The 18,792-nt window shown below is 33.9% G+C and overlaps 1 protein-coding gene across 1 annotated transcript in view; it reads left to right on the top strand.

Annotated features, from left to right (window-relative positions):
- Nucleotides 1-4,112: 4,112 nt before the first annotated feature.
- Nucleotides 4,113-18,792, top strand: part of LOC131844832 (WD repeat-containing protein 35) — a 33,996-nt gene continuing 19,316 nt past the window's right edge. Inside the window, exons 1-22 of the mRNA XM_059193807.1 lie at nt 4,113-4,928; nt 4,974-5,445; nt 5,494-5,545; nt 5,777-5,867; nt 6,089-6,784; nt 9,680-9,791; nt 9,986-10,125; nt 10,544-10,646; nt 10,880-11,040; nt 11,748-11,895; nt 12,302-12,429; nt 12,791-12,994; nt 13,412-13,526; nt 13,605-13,718; nt 14,119-14,344; nt 14,493-14,718; nt 15,148-15,317; nt 15,861-16,076; nt 16,338-16,481; nt 16,940-17,060; nt 17,585-17,713; nt 17,905-17,998. Of these exons, the coding sequence (XP_059049790.1) occupies nt 4,113-4,928; nt 4,974-5,445; nt 5,494-5,545; nt 5,777-5,867; nt 6,089-6,784; nt 9,680-9,791; nt 9,986-10,125; nt 10,544-10,646; nt 10,880-11,040; nt 11,748-11,895; nt 12,302-12,429; nt 12,791-12,994; nt 13,412-13,526; nt 13,605-13,718; nt 14,119-14,344; nt 14,493-14,718; nt 15,148-15,317; nt 15,861-16,076; nt 16,338-16,481; nt 16,940-17,060; nt 17,585-17,713; nt 17,905-17,998 (4,678 nt within the window). The remainder of the gene's footprint in view (nt 4,929-4,973; nt 5,446-5,493; nt 5,546-5,776; nt 5,868-6,088; nt 6,785-9,679; nt 9,792-9,985; nt 10,126-10,543; nt 10,647-10,879; nt 11,041-11,747; nt 11,896-12,301; nt 12,430-12,790; nt 12,995-13,411; nt 13,527-13,604; nt 13,719-14,118; nt 14,345-14,492; nt 14,719-15,147; nt 15,318-15,860; nt 16,077-16,337; nt 16,482-16,939; nt 17,061-17,584; nt 17,714-17,904; nt 17,999-18,792) is intronic.

The following is an 18,792-nucleotide window of genomic DNA, read 5'->3' as shown; positions in this document are numbered from 1 at the left end:
GGACGGTAGTAATACCTTCGGGTTACTGCTACTGTGTTGGCCGATAGACCGGTGAAGGGAGATGTCGCAGACTGGGACAATGGGCCCAGGTGGGGTCCCGTCCCGGCCGTTAAACGTCGCGTTGTTGGCCCGCTGCTGCTATGACTCTACCTTTGTAAAGATACGTACGGATTCGGCGCGGCTCTGTGTGGGCGGCAGTCTCAGGGGTTGGTGGGCGGAGGTGGCGTAAATGGGAAAAGTGACGATAATGGAACGTTGTACCCGCCTGCGCTAATGGTTTACGCTGGCGGGGCACCAGTGGAGGAAATAAGAAGAACATAAATTCAGGTCAGCCCATCGTGACAAATTGACCAAGAATTTATCACGAAGGTTTCCAGGCGGAATCGCGTGGAGATCAACCTGACAAGGTACATTGCTAGCAATGAGATCATCAGTCCACATTACTAATAATACCCTTTCCTCCCTCCCCCTATGCGTCGAGGAGGGCCCGCTGGCGGGCAACCGCCGCTATTGTGGGGTTCATGGTGAGTAGGAGTCTCACAGTACACATCCGTCCAACCCCTGAGATAGGCGGGTCTCCATAATAGATTTTCTTAATGAAATAAAAAAAAGGCAGGTGCACCATGCCATTACCCACATCAATAGCATAATGACTGTAAATAAGAATGTTTCTTGTATATATAAAGTTCTCGTGTCACAGTTTTCGTTCCCATACTCCTCCGAAACGGCTTGACCGATTCTCATGAAATTTTGTGAGCGTATTGAGTAGGTCTGAGAATCGGCCAACATCTATTTCTCATCCCCCTAAATGTTAGGGGTAGTCCACCCCTAATTTTTTTTTTATTTTTTAGACAAATTTTTAGTTTCTAATTTTTTTTTATGATACAACATACAAAAATACATACATTCCTAAATTTTCACCCTTCTATTATCAGCCCCTATTTTTTATAGCGTTATTAATTTATATGGCAAAACAACGTTTGTCGGGACAGCTAGTATATATATATATATATACATTATATTTCTAGACCCGCTTCACTTGGAATTATTTTGTTAAAATTTGTTTATATTAGACGCTAGTCTATGTTACCCGCATGTTTCTCCATTAGGGGAGATAAACAGTTGATAATTTAATATTACACACTCAGTAATTCCGAAGGATAATTTTGCCTGTATATTGAATTGAATGTAGTAGTAATGTAGCACAGGTTAGCAATATCATAAATTGAAATCTTCTGACATTGCTTATTCTTTTAATTAACTAATTTTATTTTTAATTTGATTTATGCTTAAAATAGTTTGCAACATGCCTACAGTTTGCAGAATATTGCAGTTCACATCTCAGAGAGCCCAATTTAGTTCGCAAGTCTCTTTATCAACTATATTTTTCAGAGGAAGACCAAAGCTGTTCAAGTATTTTTGATTTTTAGGTCATTAATATAGTTGTGACGTATGCTTATTCTAAATTCGAATTGTCGCTAAGTAACATGAAAAAACTGATAAGTCAAATATTGTATATTTAGTTGCAATTTTTCTTATAAGTAATAAACACCTAAAACATTATTTGTAGTTATATTTGCAATATAGTGGCGACCGTGACGAAATAAAACAAAAATAGTACACCATGGATATCCTGAAACGCAAAAGAACACAATTTAGACGGAAATTCACCATCATATCCGATGCAATAGAAAAAGCGTTCGAAGCAAAAGACTCCGAGACAATCGACGAAAAATATACTACACTCACAGATAGTGTCGAAAGTCTATTCGAATGTGAAGCAGCAATTCGCAACCTATGGTGTGAGAATGATAACTTCGACGAACAGTCCTTTCAAGCCGACCAGGACAAAACACTCGAATATCGGGAAAAATGGTCAAAGATAAGGACAAAATACACGAAGTACATAAAAGGAAGTGATCCGCTACAATGTAGTTCCAACCATTCTATCGTTTCAGCTAAAACTATGGTGAAGTCACATAATAACCAATGCAACAACAAACAAAGGCTCCTAATCCCGAAATTAGAGATAATTAAATTTGACGGGAACGTGAAGTCGTGGCTGTTGTTCTAAGGACAGTTCCAGAAGGTACATGATAACAAGAAGATCAATGACTCCGATAAGTTCCAATATCTACTTCAGTCTATGGCAACAAATTCCAGTGCAAGACAGCTAGTCGAAAGTTATCCACCATGCGCTGCAAACTATCCAAAAGCTATAGACGCATTGAAGGCTAGATTCACAAGAGACGATGTCTTAATAGAGACGTATGACAGGGGCTTATTAACATTAATGCAAGATAAAAATCAATTATCTAACTCTAGTGACCTGCCTGCGCTGTATGATAAACTCCAAACGCATCTCCAAGCACTGGAGACTCTTGGAGTAACAAAAGATAAGTACGCTTCAATCTTATTTCCTATGGCAGAGTCAGTGTTGCCGGAAGAAATACTACGCGCATAGGTACGCGAACAGGCATAGGTCCGATAATAACAAAGGACTCTCTGAACTTGTCGAATTTTTAAGACAAGAGGTAGAATCGGAAGAGAGAGAGTCCAATTAGCTCGACAAGGTTTCACTCTAACGCCAACAACATCTAGTGAACCAAAGTCCCCTACTATATGTTTCATGTCAGAAACAAAAACACAAACAAAAGAAAAGCGTAAAAGTTCCATAATATGCATATGGTGTGATAGGGATTCGCATGGTAGTTCAGAATGTTATAAGGCGGCGAGAATGACTTTAAAAGAGAGAAAAGAGTTTGTTAAATCGAAGAAAGCATGTCCAATCTGTTTAACAAATAATCATCATTTTATGAAGAGATGTAAAAGTTTCCCAAAATGTTTATTCTGTAAAAAACGGCATTTTACTATAATGTGTCCGGATATAGATGAACAAGGACAAAAGAAAAAGGAAATATGTGAGAATGAGGCGAACAATTTATTATGTCAATTAAAGCCTACAACATTACTACAAACCGTGGTAGTGGTAATTAAGTTTGGGAAATAAAAGGATTCCTGTCAGAGCTCTTATCGATAGCGGGGCTCAAAGATCATATATCAAAAAAGATGTTGTTCGAAAATTGAATTTAAAGTCAACTAGAAAAGAGCGAATAACTCATTGTTTATTTGGCGGCATAGAAACGAAAACCGAAGAACGTGACGTTTTTGACATAAGTGTTGATAGTGTTACTAATGACTTTAGTTTGAATTTATCAGTTTTAGAACAACACAACATCTGCGGTTTTTTACCTAAAATAAGATCGTCTGTAATAATTGAGCAACTGCGAGATAAAGGTATCATTTTGACTGACAAAGTAGACTCACCTGATGACGTAAGCTTATTATTTGGAGCCGACTTCTCTGGAACTTTACTGACCGGTGACATAATCCACTTAGAAAACTTGACCGCTATAAAAACTAAATTAGGATGGACAATTCAAGGACCAACTACTGGTATTTATAGTTCTGTAGTTACAATGACAACAACATTACATTGTTTAACAAAAATTGACATTTCAGATCTATGGACATTGGAGACTTTGGGTATTACAGATCCAGTAGAACAAAGTAATAAAATTCAACAGGAGTTGAAGGTTTTACAATCATTCCAACAGTCAGTAAAGATCAATGAAGAAGGTCGTTATGAGGTATGCTTGCCTTGGCATGACGTTCCTCGTCCATCTGCTAATTTTGAAGTAGCGAGAAAACGTTTAGATTCCACGATGAAAAAATTACTGCAATTAGGTAAGGTAGAACAATATGACACTGTATTTAGAGAATGGCTTGCACTAAATATTATTGAAGTAGCACCCAATCAAGATGTTAAAGGTCACTACATGCCACATCACGCAGTTATAAAGGAATCGAGTCTTATTACTAAAATACGCCCTGTTTTCGATGCGTCAGCAAAGGACAAATGCGGCATATCGTTGAACTCTTGTTTAGAAAAAGGCGTCAACTTACTTGAACAAATTCCTCAACTTATGCTTAATTTCAGAAAGGAAGCTATAGGTGTAACAGCAGTTATTGCTAAAGCATTCCTATAAATAGCAATAGTTCCGGACGATCGCGATTATCTACGATTCCTGTGGTGGTCTCATCCAAGTAATATGGATAAAACTATCGTCACTTATCGGCACAGACGAGTTGTTTTTGGAGTAGCCTCAAGCCCGTTTCATTTGATTGCGACTATAAATCATCATTTAGATCATTATCATGATCACCTGAAACAAACAGCAGAACAACTGAAAAATTCATTTTATGTTGATAACTGTGTGACCAGTTTACCATCAAAGGCAGCATTAGATAAATTCATCAATGAGTCGAAGGAACTAATGATAAACGGTAAATTTAATCTTAGAGGTTGGGTATCGAGTCCAATATTATTAGATAACAAGGTCGAAAATAGCTCTATACTAGGAGTACTATGGAATATAAATGGAGATAATCTCAGATGTAACTGCAATTCCTTAAAAAATATAGATGAGAAAATAACAAAACGATCGTTATTGTCTATAACACAAAGAGTTTTCGACCCAATAGGTATTGTATGCCCTACTACCATCATTCCAAAAATGATAATACAGGCGACATGGACATATAAACTTACCTGGGATGAAGAGTTACCTCAAAACCTTGCAAAAGATTTTAAAACATGGCTTAGTCAAGCTCACCTTATTAATGAGTGTGTAATACCTAGACGTCTCACTAGTTCACCCATAAATGAGAGTAAAAACTCATTACACGTTTTTTGTGACGCTAGTAACAATGCGTATTCAGCATGTATATTTCTACGCGCGGATTACAACGGGAAAATAGACGTACGACTAGTTATGGCGAAGGCTAGAGTGACACCATTAAAGAAAATTACTATACCTAGACTCGAATTAATCGCCGCGACGCTAGCGACCAGATTGGCTGCAACTGTAACAAAAACATTAGCTTTACAAAATTGTCCGGTTTGGTATTAGACAGATTCGAGCGTTGTACTGACCTGGATCAAAGGAGACGGTGATTGGAGTATCTTTGTGAAAAACAGAGTTAAAGAAATAAAAAATTCTTCCTCTTCTACAGCTTGGAGACATGTTCCTGGAGACAGCAACCCAGCAGACTTACCTTCTAGAGGCATAAATCCACAGAGGTTACTAGAAAGTAAATGGTGGGAAGGTCCTGCTTTTTTATTATTAGATGAAGAAGATTGGCCAAATGAGAAGTTTGGAATTGACTATAAAGAGGTAAATCAAGAAAGGAAAAAACATTGTATTCAGTCTATGCTTATTGAAGAAGAATTATTCTTAGAAAAACTCAGATATTTTTCAAATTATATAAAAATAGTCAGGATGATAGGTTGGATGTTAAGAATAAAAAGAAAACCAAAAACAACAGACTTGACTTACGAAGAGTATGAAAATGCTGAAAGAAAATTAATAAGAATAATTCAGAGTAGGTATAAGGATAATATAAATATGAAAAACTTGTTACTATTTACAGATGATAATGGATTATTACGACTGAAAACAAAAATTGATAAAGGAACTGAAAGGTATGATTTTAAATATCCTATAATACTCCCAAGTGAAGAGCCTATCGTACAACGTATGGTACAACAACGACATATTACTCTTCAACATGCAGGTGTACAATCACTAATGTGTAATTTGAGAGAGACATTTTGGATATATATAGGGTTACGAAAAATAACAAGAAAGGTTGTTAGTAATTGCATAAAATGCAAAAGATTTAAAGCAAAGAGTTGCTATGTTCCTACTGGCAGCTTACCAACAGATCGTATGGAGGCAAATATTGCATTTGAAACCACTGGCGTGGATTTAGCAGGTCCACTTATGTTACGATCAGAATCAAAGGTATGGATTGTCTTGTTTACTTGTGCTACATACCGGGCCGTCCATTTAGAGCTCGTCGAGTCCTTATCTACAAGAGATTTCATAATGGCGTTAAGACGGTTCACAGCACGAAGAGGTAGAGTAAAAACTATATACAGCGACAACGGTACCAATTTTAGAGGACTAGATAATTCATTCAATTCAATTCATTCAATACTCTTGATTTGAATGAAATATTGCAGTTTTCTACCATAACAAGGATCAAATGGAAGTTCTTACCTCCCAGCGCACCTTGGTGGGGAGGGTTTTACGAACGGCTTATTGGCACGTTGAAACAAATTCTTCGAAGAGTGTTAGGTAGAGCATCGCTTTCATTCGTCGAGTTGCAAACAATACTTTGCGATTGTGAAGCTACTATTAACAATAGACCTCTGACTTACATAAGCAACAGTCAAGATGAACTTCGAGCATTAACTCCATCTATGTTTATACAACCGCAGGCACAGTGTGAAGTAAGAGATTTAGATGAAATTGATAGCAAGTCATTGAATGTAAGAGCAAAACACTGTCAAAATATAAGAGACGCTTTCAGACAGCGGTTCAGAAAAGAATATATCAGTACGTTAATTCAACCTCGTAACAAGAAGTACGCTCAGCTACAGTGCGGTGTTGTGGTGTTAATAGAGATGGAGGATAACAGACGGATTAATTGGCCGTTAGGTATAGTGGAGGAACTTTATGACGGTACAGATCAATTCTCTAGAGTGGCCAAAGTTCGTACAGCTACTGGAGATAGAGTAAGGCCTGTTCAACGACTATTCCCATTAGAAATACGACACAATGTTACCAATAATCATGATAGTGATACATCTAATGGGACAATGACTGAACAAGACATGACAGAAGAAGTCCATGACAACACAGACTCTACGACACGAGTATTACGTTCACGTAGTGGTCGCGAATTAAGACCACCACGATATCTTAACGACTTCACATGTTAAATATTATCATTATGTATATTTCACATATCATTGTTCATCTTCCGGTTTTTCTCGCTGCGGACTGTGACGTATGCTTATTCTAAATTCGAATTGTCGCTAAGTAACATGAAAAAACTGATAAGTCAAATATTGTATATTCAGTTGCAAATTTTCTAATAAGTAATAAACACCTAAAACATTATTTGTAGTTATATTTGCAATAACAATTTGTTTTTTATCTACCACTCGTTCGGAAAGCTGTCTCATCACAAGAAGAACGAGCAAGAAACTTGTGTGTTGCTCTTTTAAACAATCCTTGTAAGTTTACATTTACAAGTCGAAACGTGTGAATACAAACTACCAACAAGCACAAATTTTTTGGGTCAAATATAATCATGCAATAAGATTAAATCAGTCGTAGTGATAAGAGCAGACCAGTCCCTACAAGCAGCACTCGTTCACGAGTATGACGGATGAGCCAGCCATCACTGCGCTCGACCATATTTTAGGGAGCCCATTGACCCGGCCCACCACGCCGCCACATGTCTGGACATTTTAGTGAGCATGACTACTCATTCCACACGACCACGTCACAGCTACAAAAATTACTATATGGTAGTTACAGTATTCGCACTTTACATAAGGATGCATGCGGCAATCAATACAAAAGCTGCTACGCTATCATATATCAAGAAAGCAGTATGAAAATTAAAATTATAACGTTGTCCGCAAATAAACTTATTCTTGCTATATATTGCTATCATCTATAAATTCATCTATCTTATAATAGGCTTTTTTACATAGCATTTGTTTAATATAAGATTTGAATTGCCTCTCTGTAAGATTTAGCGTAGACTCTGGCAGTTTATTATAGAATCTTACGCAATTACCATAAAATTAATTACTAACTTTGTGTAGACGGCATTTAGGTAAAATTAGCTTATTTTTATTGCGTAAGTTTCTACTTGTACAGTCTTTAAGTTTCTTGAAACTATCTAAGTTTTTCCTTGTATACATAATATTTTCATAAATGTACTGAGAGGCAACGGTGAGGATATTTGATTGTTTAAAGCATTGACGTAATGACTCTCTAGAACCCATACCATAAATAGAACGTATGGCTCTCTTTTGTAAAATAAATATAGTATTTATATCGGCAGCTTTACCCCATAGCAGTATGCCATATGACATAATGCTATGGAAATAACTAAAATATACAAGTTTTGCCGTCGCCACGTCTGTTAATTGCCTTATCCTTCTAATTGCATAAGCAGCAGAACTAAGTCTACTGGCTAATTTTGAAATATGGGGCCCCCATTGTAACTTCGAGTCCACTGTTATTCCTAAAAAAACTGTATCATTAACAAAATCTACTATTTCATCATTAAGCAATAGCTGCGTATTTACTTGTTTTACATTAGGCAGCGTGAATTTAATGCACTTAGTTTTGTTGGAGTTCAATAATAGATTATTACATGTGAACCAATTTAGTATAGCAGAGATAGCATAATTTACATCGTCTAATTGATTACATTGGCGACCAATTTTAAACACTAACGAAGTATCATCCGCAAATAACACTATATCTGCAACTTTCTCTACCATGTAGGGAAGGTCATTTATATAAATTAAAAGAGAAATGGGCCTAATATTGAACCTTGAGGAACGCCCATTTTTATATTAGTTCCCTTAGACTTTACACCATCAATATCTACAGTTTGCACCCTATCCTCTAGATAAGTTTTCATTAGACTTAGGTCATTATCTCTAATACCATAATATTTGAGCTTGTACAAAAGTGTTTCATGATCTACGCAATCAAACGCCTTCGACAAGTCACAAAAAACGCCGAGAGCATCCTGTGAGTTTTCCCATGATTCGAATATATGTGTAATAAGCGCTACACCTGCATCAGTAGTAGACTTGCCGGCAGTGAAACCATATTGCTGACTGTGAAGCAGTCCGTTATCCCTGAAGTATTTTAACATTTGGTTAAACATAATCTTTTCAAATACTTTACTTAGAACTGGCAAAATAGAAATTGGTCTATAGTTGCCTAGCTCAAATCTATCTCCAGATTTAAAGAGTGGAATTAATTTGCTAAATTTCATTAATTGAGGAAACACGCCATTATCAACACATTTATTGAAAATAGTAGCCAGATAAGGAGCAACAATATCTATGAATGAACTAAGTACTTTAATTGACATGTCCCAGAGATCTTCCGTATTTTTTAAATTTAACTGTTTGAATATTTTTATGACATGAAAAGGGCTGACATGTGAAAATTTAAATGTTAAAGAGTGTTATGTTTCCCGTTTCAACTTTTCGATGTTTTAATTTATACAAGTAACGTAAGGAGTTTTACAAGGAGTGTCTTCTTTATTATTGTATATATGTCTCACTGATATAGGGGTCCGATTGTATGTTGTGATTTGCTCAACATATTCTGTTAAAATTTAATTACATTACTTTTTAAATTAATCCACGTTATTTGAACAATAATTTTTTGTCATTTATATTCATATATTCATACTAATTCTAAAAATCGGCAAAATGTGTGTGATTTGAAGTATATAATAAGTTAATATCTAACTTCAATATATTTTTTTTACCCTAGTTTTCGTCGTAAGTTGGTAATATTAAAATAAAAGCAATAATTGCAGCATATTTTATAATTTTGCAAAGAAAGTGGAAACAATTGTTCATTATGATAAGGCACATAGAAACCAACAGTATTCCAAATTCTAGTGATATCTAACATGTTTTAGTCATATGGTATATGAATGGTTATATTATACATAAACTTATTTTTAATCAAATTTTAAGTTAATAATGTTGGTTTGACAGATTGCTATCCCGAAACAATCAAATGTTACATGTATTTCATGGAATCATTCATCTGGATACATTGCTGTTGGAGGAGAGGATGGAATGTTGAAAGTTTTGAAATTAGAATCAGGTAAGGAAACTTTGTTTTTACTATTTACTAGATAACATATCTATAGAAAATTAAAACAACATATCAATATTGATGTATATTAAAAAAAATTATGGTCTATTTGCTAATAAAAGCTCACATTAATTGCTGTTTCTATATTCATTATAAAAACTTTTTAATCTTTGACATAATAATCGAATTATTTTTTTTTAAAGGAGGAGGGGGAAACCTTTCTATGAATCTTAGCTTAGAAGGTCATACTGGTCAACTATGTGTTGCTATATGGAATGAGGTATTTCAAAAATTGACCACAAGTGATGAGCATGGTGTCATCATTGTTTGGATGTTGTACAAGGTGAGATTATCATTGGTTATTAAATATTGTCCTACCAGTTTATGAAGGAATCAAAAGTAGTCTTACAAGTTTTAATTGTTTCACATGAAATTATTATCAACTATGGGTCAGTTCAAACTTCACCCAGAAGAAGAATTTACATAACTCAATATTATTAGGATTAAGTACTGTAGGCATAAATAAATCATCTATACAAATAGCTACATAACAATAAATATATCACATTGAAATCATGAAAGTTACAGTGAAAGTAAGTTATCAAAACATACAAAAATATAATTTCAAATATTATACTTTGCCTTCCTGGTTTGGTTATCCTAGTGTCATAGTCCAGGTTAGTGTTAAAATTCCAGAACTAACTAGTAATTAACTAACTACTACTAACTATATTGGAATTACTCTTGAAGTTTATTTTAAGGGTTCATGGTATGAAGAAATGATAAACAACAGAAACAAGTCAACGGTAACAGGCATGGCTTGGGGTTCCGATGGCCAGAAGATCTGCATTGCATATGAAGATGGTAAATAAGAAATATTTTCCTTAGAGTGGAATCCAAGAGTAGAAATATATAGCAAGTTGCAAGCCATTCTCATTTGAAGTAAATTGAAATTGAAATTCTTATAATCTGTAACCATTTATAAGGTGCAGTTAATACCTTTATTTGCCATTAAATTAGTTCGTTCGTAAGATCCTGTTAATAATATAAATAAAGAATATGTTCACATGACACTAGTTTCGTTTAATATGTTTAAGGAGCTGTAATAGTGGGTTCAGTGGATGGTTCCAGAGTATGGGGTAAAGACATTAAAGGACCAGGACTAGCGGCTGTTCAATGGTCGCCGGACAATTCACTGCTTCTATTTGCACTAACAAATGGAGAGCTTCATTTGTATGATGATCAAGGAAATTTTACAGTAGGTTTATCATTATTACATAGTATAAAACGAAGTCACTGTCGCTGACAGTCCCTATGTATTCTTAAATCTTTAAAATTATGCAACGGATTTTGAAGCGGTTTTTTTAAATAGATAAAGTGATTCAAGAGAAAGGTTTATAATACATATCTATATACAGGTTTTAATACATGTAAACCCGTGCAAACCCGGGGCCAGTAGCTAGTATTTTAATATTTATAGAAATATCAAGTTTGGATACCTTTCACGGGCAATCTAGTTTAAAGGTACAAATAGCTTATAATAGAGTAAGTACCGGGGCGTCCTACTTTTAAAAGGAAGTTTGAAAATACTAATACCAGCACTTTGAATCAATCAAACAATCGAATTATTATGGGTCAGTAGGACAGAATGAAAGGAATAAAAAAACTCACTGGAATCAACTTCCAGCAATGGTATGATATTGAAACCTTCAAGAAAAGAGCTTATTTCTTCATAAAAGGCCGGAAACGTACTTGGAAATTTGATGTTGCGGGTGTTCCTGGGTGGCGGTAATTACTTACCATCAAGTTAGCCGCAAGCTCATTTCTTTAAAAATTTTGTATAAAAAAAACTTCAGACAAGACGAACTTTTGACTGAAATTGTGTATGTGTACCCTGTAATTAATCTGGCGAAACGATGGTGCACAGTACCTATAATAGATTTTTACATGTTTTAATATTTTCAGATGCCAGTGACAGTCAATGGTGTTGCGGGTTCTATGGAGGTAATATCAATGGATTGGTTTGCTGGAAGTGCACCTACTAATAGACCTGTGTTAGCAATATGCTACAGAAGTGGTTTAATATTATTGATGAAGAATTGTACAGAAGAAGGTATTTTCTCCTTAATTCATGTATTAAAATAAACATACACAACAGCATAGGTGTTTTTGTGACTTCATAGATCGAAGATGAGTTCACTTGAAATTATGTAATAAGCTGTGTACTTATATATGAAAGAATGGTTCTAAAATAATTTACAGGTCAATATGTAATAGATAAATGGTTATAACGCGTCAGTATTGTTTATGAACCTCAGTATATCACTAGCTAGAAAACTCACGAATTAGTGCGCTTGACCATAATCTCTGTTTTTGTATGATTTATATGTATGACTCATATGCTGCATATGCCTATGATATATTTTCGTCAGGATTTGATAAACCATTAAGTTGTGAAAATATTATAATTATTATTATTTCTTTGCCATTTTTATAGTTAGAATATGCATTTGTTACAGATAGCGTTGTTGTAGAAACTAATATGGTAGCTATTGATTGTCATTGGAACCATAACGGAACACTTCTTGCAGCAGCAGGAACGTCTGATCAAAGCAATGTAGTCCAGTTCTTCACTGCATACGGAGAGGTAATAAATAAACAATTATCGTTATAATAATTTGTACATTTATTGTTTAATTTAGTTTTAATATTCAGTGAGTAAAGTAATGAGTGTATAGTTGATTACCAATCCAACTATAAGATGTCAATTCAATTTGATATAGAATATAATTTCGTAGTTTTACATTTTGTGTCTATGGGTTACAGAACCGTATGGATAATAGCTACCTTAATTGTTATACGTATAAACTAAGATAATGAAATAAATTAAGAGTCGGTATTTCTGCCATGATGTATATTGTTTTTTTGAAAAAACCTATTTGAATTTTTAGAGTTGGTTTTAATCAAATAATAAAAAAACATTTATATACCCCTTAATATTTTAATAGCATATAAGGACACTACGCGTACCAGGCGGCACGTTGCGAGCACTCTCTTGGGAAAAACGGTCTCTACGATTAGCAATCGCAATTGACTCTTTCATATATTTTGCTAATGTCAAACCAGACCATAAATATGCATTCTATGGGAATACACTTGCTTTCGTGTCTGGAACTGAAACTGTCACGTTTTGGGACACGGATACTCATCAGGTAAGTTTGATAACAGAAATCAATTCGTCCCATAACGATTTACAATCCATTAATTTAGTTTTGAAGTAGTTTGGTTACTTGCTGTTTAAGTTTTAAGTTAAGTAAAATTACTATTAAAATAATCTAAAGATATGAAATGACCCAGAGCTTGCAATGCCTTTTGTTGATACTGCTTTTGGTGACTGATTTATTCTAGTTTTGTCTACTAACCGAATTATTTTATTCTATATTAATACCATTTACTGCTGGTATTTGTTCATAATATACAATCTCATTTGGAAAGAGTAATAGAAGATCTTTATGTCTCGTTTCTGATCAAAATACGTTCTTAACTAACATGATAGATTTGACTATCTTATACATCGGCAATAGAACTACATGACTAAATATATTATTGATTAATTGTTGTAATTTTAGTCTTGGATCAATCACATACCCGATGTTATTGACATGAGCGGTGTTAATGAATATTGCGTAATTGCAACACTAAGCACTCTTATAATATCCAATCAGCAAGGTATTCAATGTGATGGTTAGTATAATAACAAATTTATACAACATATATTTTATTATTTTGTACTTGCTGTATTATTACATGTATTTATTTCAGCTAAGCCAGTTACTATACCTGTATCATATGTTACGATTAATAGTAAAGCTATCGTCGTGGCCGCTTCTAAGGATTCCTTCTTAATTTGGAAATTTGCCACGCCCAGTAGACCAAGTAAGTTATTCGTACAAAAGCACATGTTGCCATAGCAAAAAAAAAAATTATTATTAGCAAAATATGCGTAAATTGTCTTATCTTCTATGAACCAATTTTCATGGTTGTGAAATGGTTACAAATTATGAGCCAATTACAAATTATTTTATTAATTAGCGTATTGCTTAAGAGTCATAAGAGTAGTCAACAATCATATTGTTGATTACTCTTACGACTCTAAACAATGTAGTTGGACATCTAAGTCTCTATTCTAATGTTGCACACTATCTTCCCCTAAACTCGACTGATGTTGTCGAATCCTTTTGTAATTAATTTGTAACACAAAATATGTTATTACAGCTATTACACTTTTGTAGTATTAATGACCGATATGATTTAGTTAATATATTATTTTATTTAGGAAGTACAGAGCAACTATACCATGCCGATGGAACTCCTGCTACATCTAATAACGATGTGGCATATCAAGATGATACAATATGTTGTATCACGTGTTCCGATAGTCATCTACTAGTTGGAAGGGATTCAGGAAATATAACACTCTTTTCATTAATTCATTTCAAGAAGATCACCGCCATTAATATGAACTCTAAGCCCTATAAAATTGGGCTTAATTCTAACTCAAGGTATGAATTTGAATAATTGTCTATCTTAGTATTGTCTACTAATTTTATCGCTTTATGAATAATGTAAAACTCACCTTTTAGTCTACATTATATGTGCACATAACTTCCTGGTAAGATTTATAGAAATTGTTAAAACTTGAATTTTCAGTAAATTTTATATAATCGATCAACCTGGCTCGCTATATCTATTGGACACAGACATGGCAAACAATATAAGCATCGGGCAAGCACTACGTAAAGATGTTTGGAGCGCACTGTGGGCAAGTGACAATCCGCAGATGTTGGCGGTGGCAGAGAAAGCTCGCCTCTACGTCCTGCGTGACTCCGAACCAGAAGAACCCCTCACCATGCAGGGTTACTTATGCAAATTTAAAGTACGGATTACAATAATTATATATCATCGCATTAAAATATACACCTTCAACCGACTTCAAAAAGGAAGTTCTCAGTTGAATTGTATTATATATCACCTATTCCGCATAACCCTGTGTAATAATAAATTCTGCCTTACTTTAGGTATTAATAGTTTACTATATACCACTTCAAAATGACTATAAATATTATAATTATTACGACTTAGCGCAGACACTCTCATTTACATTACAAGCATATTAGTGTAATTAGATACTTTTAATTATATTCCGTTAATTGCACTGATTTAAAAATACAATTACTAGAGCAGTTTCATATCACCCTTTATATACTTTATATATAACTACATTTCAAGTGATTAAGAATTATAATGGTAAATTTATTTATCCAATAAATTATTCATTAATAAGAAATAATTTATTTTTATGTAGGAACTGGAGATAACAACAGCACTTTTAGACAGCATAACTGATAAATGTACTCCACAACATGTAGTGCGAATTGAGGTGAAATCTTTAAGAGATACTCGACAACTTATAGAAAAAGTTGGTTTGAAAGAAGCAGAGAATTTTATAAAAGACAATCCTCATCCACAGTTGTGGTAAGCATAAACTAAAGCTTTAAATTTAAATGTATAAGTAAAATGTTAAATCACTGATAACTATAGCTAGATAGCAACTTTTAAAAGGACGAGCACAATAGATCTATGTAGGTCGCAGTACTCCAGTTCCATGCACCTGACAATAGAACAAACAACCCATTAAAAATAAAAAATAGATGCCTACAGCAAAATATGTTTCACTTATTTCTTGTCTGTCAGCAGCCTTCTTATTTCTCTCTAAATCTAATCTGAAATCCATACATAAATGAATCTCTTATTCCTTCGTCACTGTAGCACCCGTGAACAGCTGTACGGATTTCGTTTATTTTTATTGTTGTTTATTAATCTCAGAAAAGAGTAATAAAAACGTAAAAAATGAAAAATTTACGCGATTTGTTTTTACCAATGCTAATCTCATTATTTATAGTTAAGACAGGACAATGCCCGGGTCAGTTTAAAATATTTATTTATAAAATAATTGTTTTTAATGGAACCACTCTAAATACGATATACTTTCTTTATTGTTAAGTTTAATAATTGCAGGTTATTACTAGCAGAAGCAGCGTTGAAGAATTTTGAATCTGAGTTGGCGCTAGAGACGGCCGAGGCTGCATTTGTGAGACGAAATGACTACGCCGGTATAAGATTTGTGTCACGTTTGAATCAGCTACATTCAAATGCCCTTAAAAAAGCAGAAATACTTGCTTATTTCAAAGATTTCGACGGTGCTGAAAAGATATACCAGAATGAAGACAGACGGTTAGTTTCTGTATTTTATTAAAAAAAAAATGTAAATTAACAGTAAATATAAATCAATTTTAGGTGTCGCTGCAGTGTCTAATTATATTATATTGTATTTCGGCAGCGTTCTTGCATAAGTACCTAATAAACATAGTAACTTAATTAAATTCCCGTATTATATATAGTCATAGATTATAATGCAAAATGAACATAAATTAAAAATATAATATTTTAGTGCATTTACTTCGATGCCATTTTCACGTTCTCGTTAATTTTCAGTGATCTGGCTATAGCCCTTCGCAAACGTTTGGGTCATTGGTTTCGTGTGGTAGAACTACTGAAGATGTCGCCTAGTACAGTGGACACGCAAATAAAGCAAACATATAGCAACATCGGCGATTACTACATTGACCGACAGAATTGGTATATATATTTTTTCTTTTCTATGTATATGAATAATTTAAATAGTGATTTTTATTGATTTGAGATGTTTTAGACAGTACAACTTTTTGGAAATCCCAGGAATATACCGTATTTTAAAGAGAATTATTTTGTTGTTGTGTGATTACAGAACGAAATTAAATAGAATAAAAAAATAATACTTATGTGTTACTTGTTATTTTTTAAACTTATTTGTTTAATTTGCAGTGTTTTGTGAGGGCCCTAGTCATCATGCATATGTTGTTTTTACTCAATAGCAGTAGTCTATTGGAGTATTTGTTCGAATAGCACCGAAATTACCTTTGAAAACTTATAGTTTCTGGAGCCTTACAAAAAAAGCACCTGAATAATGTCACCATAATTCCGCCATGTGCACCTTTATTTGTGTATCTGTGCATTAAAGTTTTAATAAATAAATAATTGTTAATTTTAATTTACAGGTCAGGTGCAGTAGAATACTATTTAATGTCAAATAATACCGATGGATTAAAAAAGTGTTATATGGCTTTGGAAGATAATGAATCTTTGTCTAAATTATACACTGGATCTTCTAAATATAAGGTATTGTTGAATGACTTGTAATATATGTAGACGCTAGATAATGAAGGAAAGTAATATACCCAATAATAGTACCCAACATAGTCTAATATTATAAATGTAAAAGTTTGTGATTATGGTTGGATGGATGCATGTTTGTTACTATTTCACGTAAAAACTACTGAAAGGATTTTGATGAAACTTATATTATTGTAATATAGCATCGAAATAACAGATGTAAATTTCAAGCGGGTACAACTAGTGTACAATATTTTTAGTTACTGCAAAGCAATTTCGGAAAAAACCTCAAGAATTAACATATTATAATCGACGCCACATTAATGTAATTTTTATGAAATGGCACAAAAGATCGACCTGATAGTTGGTATATGTACATATATCATCATCTGTGGTACTCTTTGTAGTACCTACTCTGACTCGTTAACATAGGCGCATGGACAGCCTACGCTATGATTTATCACTAATTATAACCTACACCACGGCACTTCTAATTTATATTTAAAAAATCCAAATATTTTTCTAAATAGGATGGTACGACTAAACAAAACACAGTGGATGAAATTAGCGACAATTTGAATCAAACACCTTCAATTCAAGGTATTGTACAGTTAAAAGAGACTGGAAGGATGTTGCAAGCGGCAACGATGGCGTTTCAGGTAAGTGTATAATGTTAATCGTGTTTTTTTACACACAATTCAAAGTTTGTTTCATTTTTCATAGCTTTACATCTAAATAAATACCGGCGAACCAAATGTCGCAAACGTCTTGAATAATATTTCGCAAAGTATTCGCCGGTTTGGATCCAGTTTTTGACGATTAGTTTACTTAACGACGTTATATTTTTCAGTTAGCTAATGACGAAGCATCTAAAAAGGCGTCACCATTACGAATCAAGAAACTTTTCATTTTGGCAGGCCATTTGTATAGTCAAAATTCTGTTGGTAATTATGTTTTAATACTACTTGCACTGCCACGACCTTTCACTTTCAATTTTTATTTTCTTCGGTAAACAGGTGCAATTTAACCTTAAATATCTGTAGTATTGCCTGTCTATGCCTGTCTGTCCAAAAGGGGCAATGATAATTTGCTTTTTGCTAATCTTTTTAAGCACAAAAATCTGGGATAAACTTGGAATGCACGTGTATATTTCTTTTTTCTAAAAAATCTTTGACTTGACTATATTTCAATATAAAAGTCATATTACATAACATTTAATGAGTGCAATAATACATATAGAGCAAGAGCCCACGACTGCCAGACATACGTCATTTTAATAAACGTGAAAGTTCTTGTATGTGTGTCCCCAACACAGGTAAGAACGATCCCCAAATATGAAACCTGGATCGTGGTTCCTTTGGCAGGTACCAGGTAACAAAGGTGTAAAAAAAATCATACCAAATTCGTTATTTTAAGAAACTCCATATTTTCATATATTGTTCGTAGCACTATTATAACTTGCGCTGCTCATTGCCAGACACGTAGTGTGGTTCCAACCCCCGCCGGACCCCTAAACTATACTATTTTAGAAATAAACTTACGTCATTTTAATAAAGCTGAAATTTATATATATTATTGAGAGTTCTCTCAAACTGAGTTTCCTAAATTGCCAGACAGTTTTCTTGGTTCCTTATCATACCAGACTCATTGAAACCGTATATTGGGTAACAACGGTGTATACAATTTCATATCAAATTCGTTATTTTAAGATGCTCCATTTTTTCACATATTGCTCGTA

This window comes from Achroia grisella, unplaced genomic scaffold (assembly GCF_030625045.1).
Source record: "Achroia grisella isolate CSIRO2021 unplaced genomic scaffold, CSIRO_AGI_Agris_v1 utg4131, whole genome shotgun sequence".
NCBI classification, from domain to species: domain Eukaryota; kingdom Metazoa; phylum Arthropoda; class Insecta; order Lepidoptera; family Pyralidae; genus Achroia; species Achroia grisella.
Note: the sequence above shows the minus strand (reverse complement) of the source record. Positions and strands in the feature narration are given on the sequence as shown.